The 19828-nt window shown below is 37.6% G+C and overlaps 1 protein-coding gene across 1 annotated transcript in view; it reads right to left on the bottom strand.

The window, feature by feature from the left end:
* The window catches only part of LOC103797846 (ephrin type-A receptor 3), a gene marked incomplete at both ends in the record, with an annotated part of 29276 nt that extends 12818 nt beyond the window's left edge, over nt 1-16458 (bottom strand). The window contains 5 exons of the mRNA XM_009070083.1: nt 2311-2436; nt 6732-6799; nt 7260-7362; nt 9012-9174; nt 16334-16458. Of these exons, the coding sequence (XP_009068331.1) occupies nt 2311-2436; nt 6732-6799; nt 7260-7362; nt 9012-9174; nt 16334-16458 (585 nt within the window). The remainder of the gene's footprint in view (nt 1-2310; nt 2437-6731; nt 6800-7259; nt 7363-9011; nt 9175-16333) is intronic.
* Nucleotides 16459-19828: the final 3370 nt, after the last annotated feature.

Raw genomic sequence — 19828 nt, 5'->3', positions numbered from 1 at the left:
TAGCATCCCACTAAAATCCCTTGTGTTTTTCTTGAGGTTCTTTTGGACAAGAGTATTTCCTTATTGCAAATGTATGTTTTCAAAGCTATGTAAACTGCCCTCTACTTTCAGAGACTTCTGGCTAAAACTGTGAAAAACTGCTCGGAAAAGTACTTCAGAATATCAAAATTACTTGCCTGACTTGAAGGTCTCATTACTTACGTCACACTTCAATGCAGTTAAATGAATCCCTTCTTCTCCAATCACTGTCTTTTTATAATTTCATTCACACTTGCATTGCAAAGGACAAGGGCAGGAAAAGACCAAGTCATTCACTCAAATAAGTCATTGACTCAAGTAAGAGACAGGAAATACCTTTCTGTTTTAGGGGAGGAAAGAAGTGTTCCTGAAGAAGCTGCCTCAGAGGCACTCTGAATGTAAAAGCTACCACGTGCTGAGCATGACAGCAGTGTAAAGTGTTGCTACAAACTCATTTTGCAAGCTCCCAGCACTACAGCCTGATTTTCATCTGTTCTTCCCTGCCTGGCTCTTCCTGTTGGCATCTCTAGCAACTGCTAACACGAAATGCTAACCGTAATACCATATGTACTTTGGGCTACATGAATCTGAGCCATGGTGTCCAACAAATGGTGTTATTGTATCTAGAGTCCAGGTGTCAGTGTAGAGGACCTTCAGGAACCCTCTGTCATTTTCAGTGGAGTGGAGCAGAGAGACTCATATTTAAAACACCTCATTCCTTCAGGCCATATTCCTTTTTTTATTTCTCCATATTTAAAACACCTCATTCCTTCAGGACATATTCCTTTTTTTAATTCTTTCAGAAAACTCTTCCTCCATTTTCAGAGGCCATATTTGCCAAATTTTGGGTTACCTCTAATTCAAATGTGTATCTAATCAAACACTTCAGAGGCCATATTTGCCAAATTTTGGTTTACCTCTAATTCAAACGTGTATCTAATCAAACATAAGACAATAATAGAGCTGTGAAATGACATATCACTGATTCTTAGGAACTTGTTTTTTAGGTCCATACACTGCATAAAGCCCAAGTTTAGAAAGCTTGTATTTGTGAACTAAGGCTTCTGAAAGTCTCATAAGGTAACTCCTGGACTTAACTTTACAGTAATCTCCTTCTCTAGCCCCTTACTAATTCTCTCTTATGTGCAATAAGCAGAGATTTGCTGCCTTGACTGACGATGATGGAGAACAGTGCACTCTTGTGGGGCAAAATTAAAACCAGCAAGAAAAAAATTCTACCTTTCCAGAAAATAACTTCAAACTATAGTTAAGTTGCTGCAGTAAGAGAGGATGAACACTGTTTCTTTTTTTATTGGGTGTTTCAGGAGATGCACTGAGTATAGTACCTTGGTTCTATACTTTTCTTTGACTGAAAATCTTTTGCTGTGCACTAGGAGTCTGTCTCTCACCTCTCATGATTTTAATTCAAATAGCAAATTTAGAGAGAAGCAAAAAATCAATAATAAAAGAACTAGTATGTTTCAATGGATTAAAAATCAATAGTTCTTCCCACAAATGCTTTAATATAGCAGGAAAGCTAACACTTCATGATCTTCTGACTCAATGAGACAATCTGCCACTTTACTTCAAGGAGGAAGCACATATCCTATCAGGAACTACATGTTGCACTGCAACACAGACAACTCAGTGTAATAAGACTTTATGTAATCTGGCTCCTCTGTTACAAAATCTGCTCATTTCACCATTTTTTTTTCTGCAAACCCAACAATCTATAGTATCTGTATCGCTCAGACAATCAGTTATCCAAGAGACAACCCTTTCGTTCTAAATCGATAATTCAAATCCAAAGCAGTGACCAAAATCAATCCAATGACCAAAGGTCACTGCAGTCTGATGGATGTATGGTGACTGGCATGAAATGAGTTTGTGGTTTCACTCAAGGCATAATAGTCAACAATCCTTTTAAGGGAAAAAAAAAGAAAACATCTTCACAGTAGATACCATTTTCTGTGCTGTGCTGACAGATTTTAAGGAGAAGCATAGAAGTGAGGCTGAACTCTTATCACTTCCAACAGTGCTGCATCCAAGTATGAGCTTGGTGTCCTTTGAAAAACTGTCTTGATATCCGCTTTCTTTGAGGGAAAAAAAAAAAGAAAAATAGAACTATGTGCCTTTAACTTTTCACAAGGACTGAAATCAGCTGTAAATATGACCTACTAAATTGAAGACTTTACGATGTTTTCTTTCCCATCACAAGTATAAACCCAAAGATGTAAAACTGTACATACAGCAAAAAGCTACCTTTAGTTCAATATATTTGGTGGTCATTACCTGCTCCAACTACTTTATCAATAGATATATTAGAAGCATCCAGTTCCTTGGCAAATTCATGCACAGCTTGATTGGGATCCTCATATGTATGCGGATCTACATAAGTTCTCAGGCCTGGGAGTTTTACTGTGTAAAAACAAATTCAGAGAGAAAACGTTACTTAGATTTAATTAATCCTTCTAAAGAAAGTTCATGACACAATAGAAACCAAATCAATAGAAGGAAAAGGTATTCTTCAAATCAAACTGTTTTTTATGGGTCTTTGGCAATCTTGACACAGAGTGAAACCCGAGACACTAATGTATTTATTACACAGAAGTCTTACAACCAATTTCAAATATATCTGCGCTTGTCATAGTTAACTGCTTTTCCAATATTAAAATACTACTCACCTCTCTGGGGTTGCTGCATTTAGATGCTGCCTAATATTGCCCCTCTCAAACAACAAAGAGCCAAGGAACAAAATATGTTGATATGGTCAACCTGAACAATTCTTAGGAATATACTAAGGAGAGACCATTAATTCAAACATTTTCTTTGTAAGTTCTCTAAAAGAATGCATAAGAAATAAACCTATACATGAAAAAATGTGCCCCAGCCTCGATCCCTTTGCTAGCATATACAAGGATGAGACACTTGTTCTTATAAAAGACTGGTTTTAGTGTTCAGTTACCCTAACATCCATTATCATTTTGTCCCCCATCTGCAGTTTCCTGGCCACGGACTGTTTGCCCAGGGCAAGTGCTAGTTCCAACAACTGAATGATTTTAAGGGCAGATTCAAACTCTCTACATCACTTCCTCCAGCAGGACTGGAAGAAGAGATCATTCCCAACCTGGACAAAGCACAACTTCATTTCCCCTCCCTAGCTCAAGGCCCTCCTTGTGCTTGTACCTGGCACCTTGTGTGCCTGCCTCTGTATTCATTTTACTACAGAAAGATATTTTGTTAGAACAAAGTGAAATAACCAGCTTGAAGTTTTCTGCTTCTGACACAAAACTCACATTCCTGGACGTGTGTTCTAGCTTTTTATAACTGTACCAGTTGGTCTCATAAAAGATATTAACTCCTCCCACAAACACTGTTTTAACCCACTCAGGAATATCCTTTCCAGTTTGGCATTATTATACTGCATCAATTTGTTGACTGCTAGAATAGTTAAGTATTTTTTTCTGGGGTTACACAGATGGGGAAAAATACCTTTGGACCATTAGTTAGAGCACAAAATTCTTTTGTCAAGCAATCCCAAGTGTACATAAAAAAATAAAATCAATTTTATGGAGATTTACTGGCCTCAGAATTGACAAAGAAATGATAAAACTGAGTTCCCAAGCTAATTGCCTTGAAAACAGTTCAAACTAAGTCATGCTCTTAACACAATGGCTGCGTGTGCACGACATTAAATGCCGACTGTGTTTCCTTCAAGAGCCTGATGATTACAGAATTACTTGCAAGTAAAACAAAAAGTAATTGGCTGTATACTGCTGTTGGTTAAAAATCTTGTAAATGCTTCTTTCCGTCCATGCTGAATGTACGTTACAGGCTCCCTCATACCCCCAGTAAAAATAACAATTAAAAGCTTCTGCACTGTGAGGTTTTTGGCTTCAGATTTTTAATGCTGACCCCAGAGGTTCCCAAGATCAGGTGATGGTGGCTGCAAGGAGAATAATCCCTTCACACCAATAATTAAGGGCAGCCTGTATAGTAACTGGGTTCTGTCATGAAAAACAGATAATAAACACTTGCACATGTGTTAAGCTGTACTACTTTACAGCTCATTCTGTGCAAACATAATAATTTACATTTTCATTTTAACAGCATGAATTGCCCTAAAGGTAGCAAAAAAATAAAAAGGGCCCAGCCAAAGAAGGCAAAGGGAGAGGATCTGAGGAGGTGAAACATTTTTGTGCCTTTGAAGTAATATTATAGGATTTGTAATAAGGCTGCAGGGAATAGTTCATGGCTGGAGCCTTTTTAAAAGTAATTCAGAATAAACTGACTGAAATAAACCAGCTGCTGTATTTAAGATGCTGAAAGTTTACGACAGCCATGGAAGTTACTTTATTCTTTTTTAGTTCATAGGAGAAATTCTCTTATTCTTTGGGAAAGACTGCAATTTGGTAGATGAAAGTTTCAACAGCCACACACATACATACATACAAATCCTAAGAGATAAATATCTGCAAAATCTATAATAAATCATTTTCAAGAATTGCTGACAGAAATACCATGTCCATGATTGGCTCTGTTCTTACTACACAGTGAATCAGCATGGCACTACTCAGAAAACAGTACATAAATATCTAAAACCAAATTAAAAGTAATTTAATCCACAGGAATTTAACAGCACTAACATGTTTAAGAATAGTGATTGCAACTTTCCATTGTGTAGGAGTAAGGAGAACAAATTCTGACCTGTTATTTGTCTGTGACACTTATTTTACTGGCTGCTTTTATTTTATAACCTCATTAAATTTGGATGATGAAGCATTAATTCTATGGGCCACATGTAACTGTATAGATTTTTTTGAGACCAGTTGGTTAGCAGTTGTTGGGCTGCATGAAGCAAACTCACTGTTACAGCTTGTGTATCCCCTGACAGTGCTGGGAAAGGAGACACATGTGGATACTCATGCTCACAGCTCTCTGGAGATACCGAGCGACTCCAAACTTAAAATAGCAACAATTTGAACAGTCAGAGAACAGTTACTCCATTGTCATGAGGATTAGGAAGCAGTTCTAATTTCCACCTACTGCAGGTAAATCCCTCAGTAAAATGCTAATTCAATTATATTTGGTGAGGAGGCACTTGATTATGGTACCAACAGTTCTTCCTGCAGATGGTACAGCACCAATGCTGTGTGCAAAACACTCACATACATTAACCTTACAACATGTTAAGCAATAGAAATATATGCTTCGACATGGTTTACATGGTGTAGCAGGACATTGATCTGGAGCTGAAACAGTTTCAAACATGAACTACTGCTTCTTACTAAAAACATCCTTATTAGACACCCAAGAATTATGGGGTGAAAAAAAGGAATTTCTGGTTTTGGTGTCCATGAAGGGTGTTATCTTTGACTATAAGGATGATAAAATCCAAAATGCAGTGATTAAAACCCCCAAGAATTCCCCCCTACTCCTGATCAGGAATGTTAAGTTACAACATTCTTTTCCCCTCAGCTTCTCCTGCTCCAAAACTAATTTATTTCTATTTTAAAGTGAGTGTGAATGGAGCTTTGCTTGTGATCTTGTTTACACGAATCTTAACGCCTCGTCTGCGAAAAAGTGTGGCAGGGTTATGCATATTGCAGAGAGGATCCAGGATTGGAGACGAATTGAAATATTGCAGGATGACATTCCCCTCCAGCCAAGGGCCATAGCAAGCTGCTTCTTCCTGGTAGCCAGGATATGTGCCCAGACTCAGAAAATCAACACTTTTTCCATGAGCATCTCCTGGATAGGTTCTTGCTCCACACTGCTCCTTTCATGGGGCACAGCTGAACGACCCAGAGTAGCCATGAATAAAGTCCCATTTAGCCTTATTAAAAATAGGTATATAAAAAATCAGAAATAGATAACCTCTGGGTTTGGCTTTTGAACATGTTTCAAAAGTAGCCCAGATTCCTCAGGATGAACAAAATCTCACATCCTTAACTACATAAATTTTTTGGGATGAGAAGATAACGTAAGTCAATGAAAGACTCTCCTAGTCCTGGATGAGATCCAATGAAAGCATAGACGTATTTATTCTCGCCAGTGGGGAACCAGGTCTTCTGGATGAGATCCAATGAAAGCATAGACATATTTATTCTCGCCAGTGGGGAATCAGGTCTCGAACAAAATATGTTTGTAAACAGAATTTAATTGAAAAAAACCCCATTAATTTGTGAAACACTTGTTTAGCAGTTATTCTGAATTTAAGGAACTATTCCATAGCACTCCATATGCTTAGAATAATTCCAAACTCAATTATTAGTGGGCCAGTTTTGTCAAACAAACAATTTTCACTGTCCCTGTAGTGGTCATCAAGACAGATTTAATTGATTTATTATTTTGTTTTGGAAAAAAATATATTTCTTAGATTTTATACAGCTGATAATGAGGAAGCTGGTTACACTCTGCATTTCATCAATGCACAGCAGACTCAATGTCACATTGCTAACCATATGTATTGGTTGAACACAGACCACAATGTTTTGCTCATTACTAATCCAAACACAGATGAAAGAATTTGAAACAAAGAATAATTGTTTGGGGAAAATCGCCTTACCCACAAGAGAAGAGATTATTCTCTTCCCAATTTCACCTTGGTTTAAGTGAGGTATGACTCTTTTTTTTTGTAAATTGAAAAATACCAGTTATCTAGGGGATGAATTCAACAGATGTGGAAGCATGAAAAGGCTTCAGGAACTTACAATGGCCATTCCCAAAATGCAGTCTTTTCTCATCAGTGCCATGTTTAGACTTCTTGTATCCGCAAAATCTACAAGCAACAGAAAAAAAAAATTAATGCAGAGAATTTTACATGTTAACTGCAGGTGGAAACAGAATAAAATGCTTTTCCTCCACAATTAAATGCCTGTTCGAAAGTTTAATGATATTTACATTCTCTGTGCCCTACAGAGGCATGTTATGTTCTCAGGGAATTTGAGGAAATTGGCTAATGAGAGGATTTGTTGATTTTTGACCCCTACAGTTTAATTTTACAATTGCCTAAGAATGTGTTTATAGCATTTTTTAACAACTGCTGCATGATTGGGGCTGCTAATGTTAGCAGGCTCATTACCGACTGTGAAGCAGTGTTTGGAGCTCCTGGGCAGCAGACAAAGTAGAAGGTTGCAAACCAGCCACACTACTGCCTGATGACACCCAATCTGCCATGCTCATCAAGACCCCTCGGGGAAACGGAAGGAGTAAATATGCAAATCAGATGATAAACTAACCTCCCAATCAAGACGTACACCACAACTGTGAGGAGAATAATGGCTACTGCTGCTGAAATGGCAATCATTACCACCTGGCTATTCTCACTGGAAATGGAGAATGCTGGAAAGTTAACACAAAAATATATAAATAACCTTACACACACATAACATTGATTACATCACAACTGACACTCATGTAGGGAACAGACAGATTAAGTCATCACTATATAGCATTTGGTCTCCTAACAGATATTTAACCCACCAAGTAATTTTTCCATCAAACAAATAAATACAAGGGACCTACAACTGCACTCAGTTATGAGAACTTGGCAACAAGAACAAAGTTATGCAATTTGTTGTTCATCTGCATAACTTGTACATTCATTATTGAGATGTGCACCACTGTCGCCTGCCACCTTCAACATCGTTAATTTTTTCTTTTTCCTTTTTTTTTGGTAATATTATTTTACAGAGAAAACTCGCTAACCTCTAAATTATTAATTTTTTTTTATCTCTGCAAGTGATTATTGTTTCCTTGTGGTAATTGTTCTACCTTGAGTTCTAGTTTCAACTAGTATGCCAAAGCTGCAAGTCACAACAACAGCAGCAATTAGTAACTATTTTTTTTAAACATAAAGCTTGTTTACTTTTCAAAATAAGAGCTGAGGTGGGGAAGGAAGAAGTGGGGATGAGATATGTAACATATCTCAAAATACACAGAAGCCAAGTGAAGGACCATTTGGCTTGATGATACTCTTCTTGGTTAAAAATATGTTGCTTTTAGCATAGCACTTCTTACACCATGAGTTTTCAAGCCTTATCGTGAGTACATGAATAATCCTTATGAGAGTTTATCAGAATTACAGTCCTTAGTTGTGTTATAAATCTGAACAGCAGGTATGAGTCTTCTGTAAAAGCCCAATCTTCCAAAAAGCAACCATTCTTCAATTATTCATCCTCAGTCTATATCAGTAACTGGGCACTTAAGCAAAGGCTTCTAGCAAAGAGAAGGTCTGATTTACTATATAATACCAAGAAATGTGAAAGCCACATTTAAGACCGTGAGCTCTAGTAAGAGCCTTTATGATACAGTAACAGAACTTGTAAATAATACCAATAATGTAGTCAGATAAATAATGTTATTATCTAGGAATTAGAGGAAAGAACAAGGAGTGCCAGGCTACAAAATAACTGTCCAGAATCACCTAGAAATGCAGTGACAGAGAGAAGGGAATGAAACAGCTCAACTTCCTGACCAGCTACTCAACTTAATGACCATCCTTTGCAGCTTCTGCATATTAGTTTCATCTCAAGGCTATGTAGGAGACATCAGCAATGCTCTGGAGTATCTCAGGGAATCACATATTGACCCACAGGAGCAATGGGCCAATATAATATCAATTCTCCAGGTGCAGAGGTTTATAGTCCATAGGGTTCAGGCCACAACCTTGGAACAGTGCAAGGCTATGAATCTATTTTTCTATCAAACTTCCTCCCTCGGCAAGAGCCATGGTCCAGCAAGATATTGATTCTGGCATGTGGTAGAAGTAGAGTAGGGAATGGAAGAAAATACCTGTGATAGTTACAGTATACTCTTTATAGCAGGTTTAATGATAAAATATAAAGTTATACAGTAATGCTACCCAGAAAGACACATCATAAATAGTTAGGAGACATACTTCCTAAACTAGAAAAGGAGTGAAAGAGGCAGTTCAAATCAGTCAGAAACTGGGCAGGATGTCAGTGTAAACTATTTGAACAAATACATACAGTCTGGACTGGTTTCAAATTCAAACTTGCGGCTGTTTGTCCCATATCCAGCTGCAGTTCGGGCTCGAATTTGGAAGACATAGGTGGTATCAGGTTTGAGGCCACTGATGGTAACATTGGTGCCTTTGGCTCTCAGAATAGTATAGCTTGTCTCTTGTTCCTGCTTTTGAAAAAAGAAATTATCAGATTAAAACCATACCCCAAAAAAAAGAAGCAGGAGGTGGTTGGTACTAAATGACTACAAATGACCTGGAGAGAACTGGCATGCTTTTTGAATATTTATAGCCTGACAAATGCTTGTACAAATATTAATTTTTAATCACCTTTTAGCAAGAAATCTAAATCATTAACACTTCTGCAGCCTTGTGCTGTGAATTAAATACTGGACATGCTGAATATATGACATTTTATTAAGTGGCTTTGCATTGTTTTGCCTGTGGTCCATAATACAAGAAAATTATTAAAATGTTATTTAAAAATTGTAAATCAGATTTGCCTACTGCACTGAACTGGAAGTTGTAACAAGCCAACTTAGACATTTTAGGGCCCTGTCGAGCTGTTGCAGGATGCAGTTTTTACTGCTTTACATTTTACAAGACAGTGGTTACCTTTATAACAGTCAGAAGAGAAACTCTACTTGTGTTCCTCAGCTCAGCAAAAAGGGTAATTTATCTGGTTTTCTATTATGCTATAAAAACCATGAGATTGATGTGTCCATCCTCATTTGGACAAAAACCCACTGAACTTGCTTCTGGAGTACACTCACAACCACATTTTGCTTAATAGTTACATATTTCTGACATAATGACTTTTTATATAAAATAAGAGAAGAAACATTATGTAATTTAGTAGGTTTGGATAGACTTCACACTGTGTAAAAAGCTAGTTCTGATAAAAGTATGTCTAGGTCCCCCTGTAAGCACATAGTCTTAAAATTTAAGCATGCATTTGGAGCCTGAGGTATTGCTTATTTTACTAAAGCCATCCTGTACCAAAAGAGCATTTTTGGCTTCCTAAACATGGCAGCTGGAACTGTCTCAAAAAAAAATCTTGGACAGCAGCCACACATGTGGGGAGCTGTGAGAATCTCAATTGTTTAGGTTCCCCACCATGAGTTTTTTTATTCTGGAGGTGGTGGGGATTTCATATGCTGTCCCTTTACTTTGAAGACACTGAAATACGCTAAACCTATAGAGTTTTGCCTGGTTGAAAGCAGAAACTGAGTTAACATATGTCGGATGCAAAGAATCTCACCTAATTCCCACGATGTTTTATAGTATTGCATTAGCTTGTGAGGGTCTGACATTTTAACTCTGACAACACTAGAGTGCCAATGCAGATTGGAAAATGCTCAACGCACTCATTGCCAAAGCCATTTCACCTTCACATGTAAAGTTCAAGTGACTAGAGTTGTTTTAGTCTGTTTACTCTGCAGTTGTCTACAGGGTATTCTAACTTAGTAGGAGGACATCAGAAACTGTTCACTTTGGTGCTAGAGAAGCCTAAGTACCCTGTTCTTGGCAGTCTGTGATACAGAAACTGAAACATTTACACTGTAGTTAAAGAAATTGCCAAAATCTCCATATAATATTCAACATTATGCACATGAGAAATCGCAGTGAAAGGAACAAATAAAAAGAAAGAAGAAACCAGAAAAAGCAGCTAAGACTGAATCAGGATCCAGAATCAAAACCTCAGATAGAGTGAGCTGGATCTAGTCTTCAAAGAATGACTACAAAAATGTTTATCATGGCCCATTTTCTTCGCACACTAAAAAGGAAATTAGCATTGGACCTCCTCAGAGTTTCCCAATACTTCTTTAAAAACTTTTCTGTTATAAATTCAGAGGAGAAAACTTACAGGAAGGTATTCTAAAGAGCTAACGGGCTTGTGTAAAATTATTTATTCTCGAGCTAACAAAGGCCTACTATTATAACTTGCAGGCCTTCCTTATCTCATCATTCAGTTGAAAGTAGGCAACTATTTTAATTTCAAAGACATAATAATCTTGTCTTTAAAACACAAAATCTTTTGTGTATGCTATGACTGGACATTCATTTTGATCTCGCTTCAGGCTGCTTTTATGAAATGCAAACATTTCCTTCTGGTGGAGATACATACGTGCAAGGGAAAATATAGTCATGGCCCTGTCTGTTAATAATCTGCAATGGAACTTGGAAAATAAACGTTTAAAACAATGGTATGGAGGATGTCATGGTATCTCAGTTTATGGGAAGCTTTTTACACACATATTTTGTAAGTCATTTTTTATGTTTCTAGTAATCAAATCAGTGAAACACCACATAAAAGCCCAAGTTTATCTTTTTTTGTGGATAAAGTAATACTTGAGATACAGCACTAGAGCTGCCTAAGCAGAAGGAATACACAAGAAGGAGAGTCCGTCTGTGCCAAGCAGAACTTTAATCAAACACTTTGCTTGATGATAAATTTGAGCTTGGATACACAGAACATATTCTTCCTGAATATTTCTGCACAGTTTACCAGACACAATCTTTACTGGGAAGCAAATCCCACTACTGTTAGTGTCTTGCTTGCAAATCACATTTTATAATTTTATACTATGTTTTATATATGACAGATTTTGGAAATATTTTAAATCTATAGTGGCAGTACTAGTAAGAGTGAATGGTATGTCCTTTTTCAGATAAGCACAAAAATTGCTTATATAAGGAAGAACATTTTTTCCATCACCTTCATGTACACTTGAGAGGCCAAAACCTGACTACACATCTTTGGGAGGAAACCACAGCCCTGATACTGCTTCCCTTATTGCCAGGTGTGAAATTTTCATTGATACGACACTTCCTACAAATCTTGTGGAGTCTATGAGGCCTACCTACGTTCAAAGGCAGAAAAACAAGAGTTTTAAAGCAACAAAATGCACATGTATATAATTTACTTTTTCAGCCTCAGAAAAAGCACAAACTAGATAGTTATGTATGTCTACTGTGCACAAAATTTCAGTGATGGTAAGAGCAAACCTATTTTAGTAATGTGAGATTGTACCTTAATAAAGTGTGTGGGATTTAGTTAGCATAATTGTAAGCCACATATTTAAATGAAGCAATTAATAGTTTATGAGTGGTATTTAGGAGATGAGTTTTTTCTGTACCTTTGCATGACAAGATACTCCTTCAACAGAACATAATTATGCCAACAAGGACGAGGAGGAAGCAAAGTATATGGCTTGTGTAAGAGAAAAAACATTGCTTTATTATTTGTGCATTTTGGTGGCCAAGACACTTAAAATTTAGCACATATATGGATGGATTAAACTCAGGCATCATTTAGTACCATTAACTTAACATAAAGTGTAACACCTTACTATAAAATAAATGCCTAGAATTTCCAAATAGTATCCCTCTGAAAGAGGATTTTATTCTTTTAAATATTTTCAATAAATGGTGACTGGAGCCTCATAATCAGGCCCTATAGATTTTTATAAAAACCCCAATTCTATTTCAAGCACTGAGTCTGAAAAACTGCTACTTTATGTTCATAATGTTATGAAGTATTCAAGGCCATGTTGGATGGGGCTTTGAGAAACCTAGTCTAGTGGAAGGTACTCCTGTCTACAACAGAGGTGGTGGAACTAGATGATCTTTAAGGCCCCTTCCAATCCAAACCATTCTATGATTCATTCCAAAAAGTTAAAATAGTGTTCCAAAACTGCAGCTCCTAATTTCTGTAGATATATAGAAAGCTCTACTCTCTTGGCTACATAAGTGGGATCACTGATGAAAAAAATCCAACTGAATAGGTTAGTTAATTACCCTTGCAGAAAATAAATATTTTCCACGTATTTTATGTCAATAATGCACCAGAAAAACTCAATTATATCATAAGTTAGATGCATGATATTACATTTTTATTCCAAATCTATTCAAACATCCTGAATACCAGTAACATGCAGTTGCTCATAAATATCACATATTTTAGACTTCAGAACAGCCTAACAAAATAATTTAATGAACAAGGCGTATGACAGAATCGAGCTCACCAGTATTACTCTATTAATGCTCTATTTTTTAATGACTAAGATATTACAAAAGGTATAGCAACTAAAAGCAAGCAGGATGGAAAAGAACAGCTCAACATGAAAATCATCTACCAGCAATCAGGTATGACCCAGATGGCTGACTGCAAAGGGTTTATTTCCAAGTAGTTGCCACTTTGCAGCACTGGGTTTTCTGATGAGCATAACCAAGATGATTTCTGCAGCAGAAAAGCAAATAGACAGGACTAGTTTAATAAGAAGCTCACTTTTCAAAAGAAGAGGGAAGGAGACACACTTAGAGATCTTAGACTAAAAAGCAGCATCTTCTGAAGCTGTTTGGGGAAGGAATGAAGAGACAAGTATAGGCTGCTCCGGCGTAAGGTAAGTTTAATAGAGCATTATTTTTTAACCTATTATAATTTGCAGAGCTTAAAAGGATTATAAAGTCTCCTGACAATAGGTCTGCCTTTCATTTTCTTCATAAGCCCTGAGGAATATGCTTCTGACTCCCCAAGGGACCGCAGAACACACATTAAAAACATTGGTGCCAGAAGGTTGTTTTTTTAAAAGCCTTTCGCTCTAAATGGTCTTGGCTTGTATTGTGAAGCAATTGGCTCTCTGATTTAAGAAAACTGTCTGGTGCATATGAACTCTTGATCACACACTTCAAAGGGAAGAAACACATGTGCAAGATCAGCCTCATAAGACGGGTTGGTCGTCTTACAAAGCTGTCTTATGACAACCAGTTACTCCATAAGACTGTATATGCCCTGTGGGAATCGAAGCTGCATGCTTGATCTGTGCATACAACAGCACTGGAAGGTGACAATTTTTTTTAACAGAAAAACCCAATTTCAGTGTAGAACACTGATCAAAACATCTAAAAAACAACAAATGCACAAATAAACCTTATAGGTTGTTTAATTAAAATGAACTGAATGCACACAGCAGGAAAAATTCTCTTCCTTTGGAGCAATTAAAACCCAAGAGATCATCTGGTGCTGTTTTTGGCTGGGGTAGAATAAAATTTCTTCACAGCAGCTCATACGTGGCTTTTGGATTTGCATTGAAAACAGACAAGTTTGATGATGTAGGGATGCTTTTGTTATTATGAGCAGTGTTTACACAGTGCCAAGGCCTTTTCTGCCTCTTACACTACCCTACCAGTGAGTAGGCTTGGGGTGCACAAGAACTTGGGAGGGGACGGCTCCAGGACAGCTGATTCCAACTGAACACGGGGATCCCATACTGGGTGCACAAGAACTTGGGAGGGGACGGCGCCAGGAGAGCTGATTCCAACTGAACACAGGGATCCCATACTATATGGCACCATGCTCAGCATATAAAGCTGGGGAAGAAGGAAGAAAGGAATGCTTGGAGTGATGACATTTGGCTTCCCAAGTCACTGTTACATGTGATGAAGCCCTGCTTTCCTGAAGATGACCTGCCTGCCTGTGGGAAGTGGTGAATGGATTCCTTGTTATGTTTTGCTTGTGTGCATGGCTTTTCCTTTGCCTAGTAAACTGTTTGCATCTCAAACTATGAGTTCTCTCACTTTTACTCTTCCAAGTCTCTCCCCTATCCCACCAAAGTGGGAATGAGCAAGTGACTGCGTGGGGCTTAGTTGCTGGCTGGGATTAAGCCACAGCATCACCCTAACTCCATGATGCACAAAACAGCTGTGTGCTACAGCCTTCACCCCGTGGTACTTGTGCAGAGCCCCCCAGGCAAGGGATTCCACTTGGGGAGACTAGAGGTACAGCTGAGACAGGGCTGCCAGAGCTTTTGGAAAACAAAGGTTTTGCCAGCAGCAGCAAGACCAATCAGAGGTAGGTCTCAAATGAAATGCAAGTTAATCATGCAGGAAAACAACCTGACCCGTGCAAGCCAGGCTGAAGTTCTGGCATCTTTCAGGCATAGGTTCTTTGTGATGCAAAGAGCTATTTCAAGCCTTACTAAAGTGCAGTATCTCTTCTCTTTTCTTAAAAGAAATGTGGAAGTTCCTACATCCTTTCACTGCTGAGGATGTACAAATTAAGACCATCTGATGTATAAGCTGGTTCTTGGTTATGTCTCAAGCCCAGGATCTGGACTTGGTCCTGTCTGCATTGAAATTGAAAAATCCAAAGTGAGAGTCCATATGATGCTGCTCCATAAGGTGAGACAGTTGAAATGTTTAGGAAGCTTTCTTTTTCTCCCTTTATCACTAGCAGTGTATATGTTTAGATTTTTACCAATGCCTGAAGGTTCAAGTGCTCACTAAAATCTCTTCCCAAAATCGGATTACATAAATTTGTGAGAAATCTTTTAAACATATGGCCATTCTTCATCTGAAGATCAGGTATGGATTAACAACACCGCATTGTGACACTGGTAAGCTCCATGAGAAAACTTTCTAAAGATTAACTGTATACTCCTGGAGTATTTTAACAGCATTTTCTAGGAGGATATTAGCATTACATCTTCTCCAGTATGTATAAGCCTGAATACTAGATATGCAAAGCACTAGTAAATGTTCAATTAAACCATTATTTCTGACATTTTTTCAAAGTTTGTCAACTTCAGTAGCAATATATTCTATCAAAAGGTCTCTCTGACCTATGAAAAAATGGGTAATACCACTCTTCACAATCTTCACAACAATTTATGGTCTTTTCAATTCTACCAGTAAGATTTACTAAAAAAACCCCCATTCTGTTATGAAGACTTTTTCTTAAATACAGATCTATATATGATGGATAGATCAACAGCTGTACATACAACAAAATGTCGATAAAAAGCAGAACCTATTTAATGGCAGATTTTCTTTTGTTTGTAGTTATTTGATTACAACTTATGAAGAATTCGGTTATTAATGAAAAGCTGGTACTCCCATAGGGCAAACTAGCCCAAAAGATCACCCATCAGTTTTCAGATCAATTTTGTGTAAAAGATGCTTGTACCACAGGAAATCACTGGTACATGGATGCTGATAGATATATATATATGAACACTGACAGCATAATAGAACTGAGAAAACAAACTGGAGTCAAGAAAAAAGAATAGAAAGGAATAACATATTGACTGAATTACTTTCTATGTTTGTTCTAATGTGTTTGGGAATGAATTTGGTAGACAACACAAAGATTTCACTTCATATTTTCATAATGTTCTTATTACCAAAAATTGAACAGTTTCAACACAGTGTCATTTAGGCAGACAGCGGGTGAATGGGGTATTTCTGAATCCTTAACACTGGCAAGATGCAATAATTTCATTACAGTATTGCTCAGACAAAAACCTCCCCTTTGATCTTTCTTCCCACCTTTTCATAGTATTTGACCTCGTAGTCCAAAATGATCCCATTTGGATGTTCGGGTTCTTGCCAAGAAAGAGACACGCTGTTCCTGGATGTCCTGTCTTTCCTTATGACTGTGATGGGGGATGGAGCTACAAAGGGGATGGGGAGAGGAGGGGAGAGAGAAAAGCAAACTGAGTTTATCTCTGTTCCAACTCTTGGCAAAGAATATGATTTCCATTTAAGAGACTCATAAGCAAAGGTCTGGACTTGTATCAACATTCAGCAGCTGGATTACAGTCCTGGTACATATGCCTTAGAGCACACTGGCCTCATGGAAAATGAGCTGAAATTTTCTGTTAGACTGGAGGACTAGTGGCAAGACAGCAGATGGTTTTGATCTGCTACTACAGTGTAAGCAATGAAATATATTCAACGTACTAAAATACAGAACAAAATAGCAGTACTACCTATTTGTTATAATTCTGAGGTATTATCATTACCAGACTCTGGTAAATCCTGATAACATTTTCAAATGCAAGTAAGTGTAAAATGGTGCTGGGATGCATTATGTACAAGGAGCTAGTAATAACAATCAGGGTACTGCAGAATACAGCCTCCTTTCTAACTTTATTTGGTAAGCTCTCAAGATAAAAATTGCTCCCATATACACTTCTCCTTTACCACATTTCTTTGAAAAGGAAATCTGAATTTTGAAAAAAAATCTAAAGTAAAAAATAACCTAATTTTTATATGCATTGATCAGAGTTAGGCAAGACGATTACATGCCACAGACTCACCCACCACCCACAACTTGGAAACAACATTACACATACACACACAAGTCATAATTACCTAAGATTCTTGAACATCAACTCAGCTTTAGACCACCCAGCTTTATGCGTTGTTCCAAGACCAGGTCTAGGATTCCTGGACTCACTGAAAGCCATGCAATTTTTTAAAATTAATTTTTCTGGGTTTTTTTTGGGTTGGCTTCCCACTCCAAATGCTTCTCTTCCATGGCTTTGGCCAAAATTCATCAGATGACATCTTACAGATCACACACTAAAGGTTGTAACAGTCATTTAAAAAAACCAAAAACTTTTACTAATAAACAGCCTTCTATCTTAACATGTAAAGAAAATGTGTTTATAAGTTCAACATTTCACTAGTGTAATAAAAAGGCTCTAGAGCTGATCTAAACAATTCAATTTCAGCTGGATCCTATGAAGCTTTTATTGTTCATATAAAACTAGCTGCACTTTACAGGCACTACATATTTGCATGCATTAGTCAGTGTCCTTTCTGTTTGGATTTTCATTCCTGCAAGAAATCTTTCAATAGCCAGAAAAGAAAAAAAAAAGTTTTAGATTAAAATAAATTTTAGAAAATTCATTCTGTGTTTGATTTGCTAAATTTCTTTCAAAACACACCTTCTAGTCCTGAGTCATAGCCTACATGTTGACATCCTTCTTTATTTGAGTAGAGGATCCAGAAAGACATGTACACCCACACATACGTATATACATACATTCACATTTGTTTGGGGTTGGAACACATCCTCTGAGCAGCATTTTCACGTTTCATGTGGTTCACAATAGCTTTCTAAGAAGAATAAAAAATTGCGAAAACTTTTCCTTCCCCCCCATCAGGAAGAATTTATCTTGAATTTAAGGGATGGGAAAGAATACGTCTGTTTTACTCAGACTCACCAGATCTATTCTTGGTGAAGAGCTGAAAAGCATTAGGGGAATGTGTACAGGACTCATTTGTAACTAACATCCTTCAGTAATTTCACTTGAATTCCACTCAGGCACAAACCAGTGCTAGAGCCAAAATACAAAGTGCATAGCTGGCTGAATTTCTGTACTGTAGACAGTTCTATGTTAACTCGTATACCCATACTTGCTGCATTTATGCTCTTGTAAGTCATTTTTATGCCTTCTTTTCAAGTCAAACTATTCATCTTTTTTTTGCATGTGAATAGATTGCCAAGCCCAGTACCCCAGCTGGTAACATTGCGCATTAAGGTAACATTAACACTGATTTTATGAATAATTAATATATGATTAACAGAAATGGCTTTTCCCCTAATAAATTATGGCAATTTGTGCTATAACAGATTCTCGGGGCAGGCTGAAACAATCTTGCATGCTCCAATACAGATATGCTTTAAAAAACCCACTTTCTTCTAACACAGTATTAATTATTTTGAGCTCAATTACACACATCTCTGCAGATGTTACTGGTAACTTATCTCACAGCAGTTTATTAGAAAAGCATCTGCTCCGCAGTTATCAATAACATTATAAAACATTCATGTACCTCTTCTAATCCCTAGGGTTCCCAAAGCTGCTTAGAAATTATATATACAGAGTGTGAAGAGACAGCATCCCACCACATGGGCAATTGAAGGGGAGATGAATAATCAGGGGAACATAAAGTTTCAGGCACCCTTAATCCCACACCAGAACAGATCCTAGCTCTACAACACAGCACTGTGTGCCAGGCCACTCCAGCAGCTACCAAAACTCTGAGCTATGGAAATTATGCATTCCAAATCTATTTAAATCACCATGTTAAGTACATGGATGACAAAAGGTACCCAGTTGTAAGGTATTAATCTTGAGCTCCTAAAGGAAGAGTGTCTTCAAATATTTCAAAGTCAGCTATTTATTTCTAGAGAATAAACCACACTCTTTGTGTCCAGAGGGGAAGATACTTATTTGTAATTTAATTTTAAATGTTAATCACGTATATTTTTTTAATCTTGCCAAACTGTCTTGTACGTTATCTGAGCAGTTAATTTTCATGCCCAGGGGATGCTAAAAATAAAGACTAAATATCAAGGTACAGATTTCCTAATTTTCCTGCGGTTTCCATCGTCTGTGTGTTCATGTTGGACTTGACAAGTGATAGCTGACTTTGATCCCCCTTTATGTTTTGTTGACAAAACAGACCTCCGGAGATAACAGCCCTCACAAGAACAGCAGTTCCTTTCCTGCTACTATGTCAGGCTCACAGATCTTTGAAGCATGAGTGAGACCAAATTGTGCTGTTCTAGGGATGATTTCAGCACCAAGCGCCTTCTGCAAAAAGTGGATGTGCTGGTTTGGGCTGAAGTGGAGTTAACTTTGTTCACAGTGGCTAGTATGGGGCTATGTTTAGGATATCTGCAAAGCACAGAGTTGATAATAGAGATTTATTTTTTTTAATTGCTGAGCAGAGCTTACACAGAGACAAGGTCTATTCTGCTTTCAGTACTGCCACAAGGAATTTGGGGGAGACTGAGAGGAGACATAGTCAGGATAGGTGACCCAAACTGACTAAAGGGATATTCCGTACCATATGACATCATGCCCAGTATATAAGGTGGGAGGAAGAAGGAGGAAGGGGGGACATCTGGAGTGATGGTGTTTGTCTTCCCAAGGAACTGTTACGCGTGATGGGCCCTGCTCTCCTGGAGATGGCTAAACACCTCCTGTCCGTGGGAAGCAATGAACTGATTCCTGGTTTTGTGTT

This window comes from Acanthisitta chloris, unplaced genomic scaffold (assembly GCF_000695815.1).
Source record: "Acanthisitta chloris isolate BGI_N310 unplaced genomic scaffold, ASM69581v1 scaffold10932, whole genome shotgun sequence".
NCBI lineage: Eukaryota > Metazoa > Chordata > Aves > Passeriformes > Acanthisittidae > Acanthisitta > Acanthisitta chloris.
The sequence above is the reverse complement of the archived record's forward strand: the minus strand, read 5'-3'. Positions and strand labels throughout refer to the sequence as shown.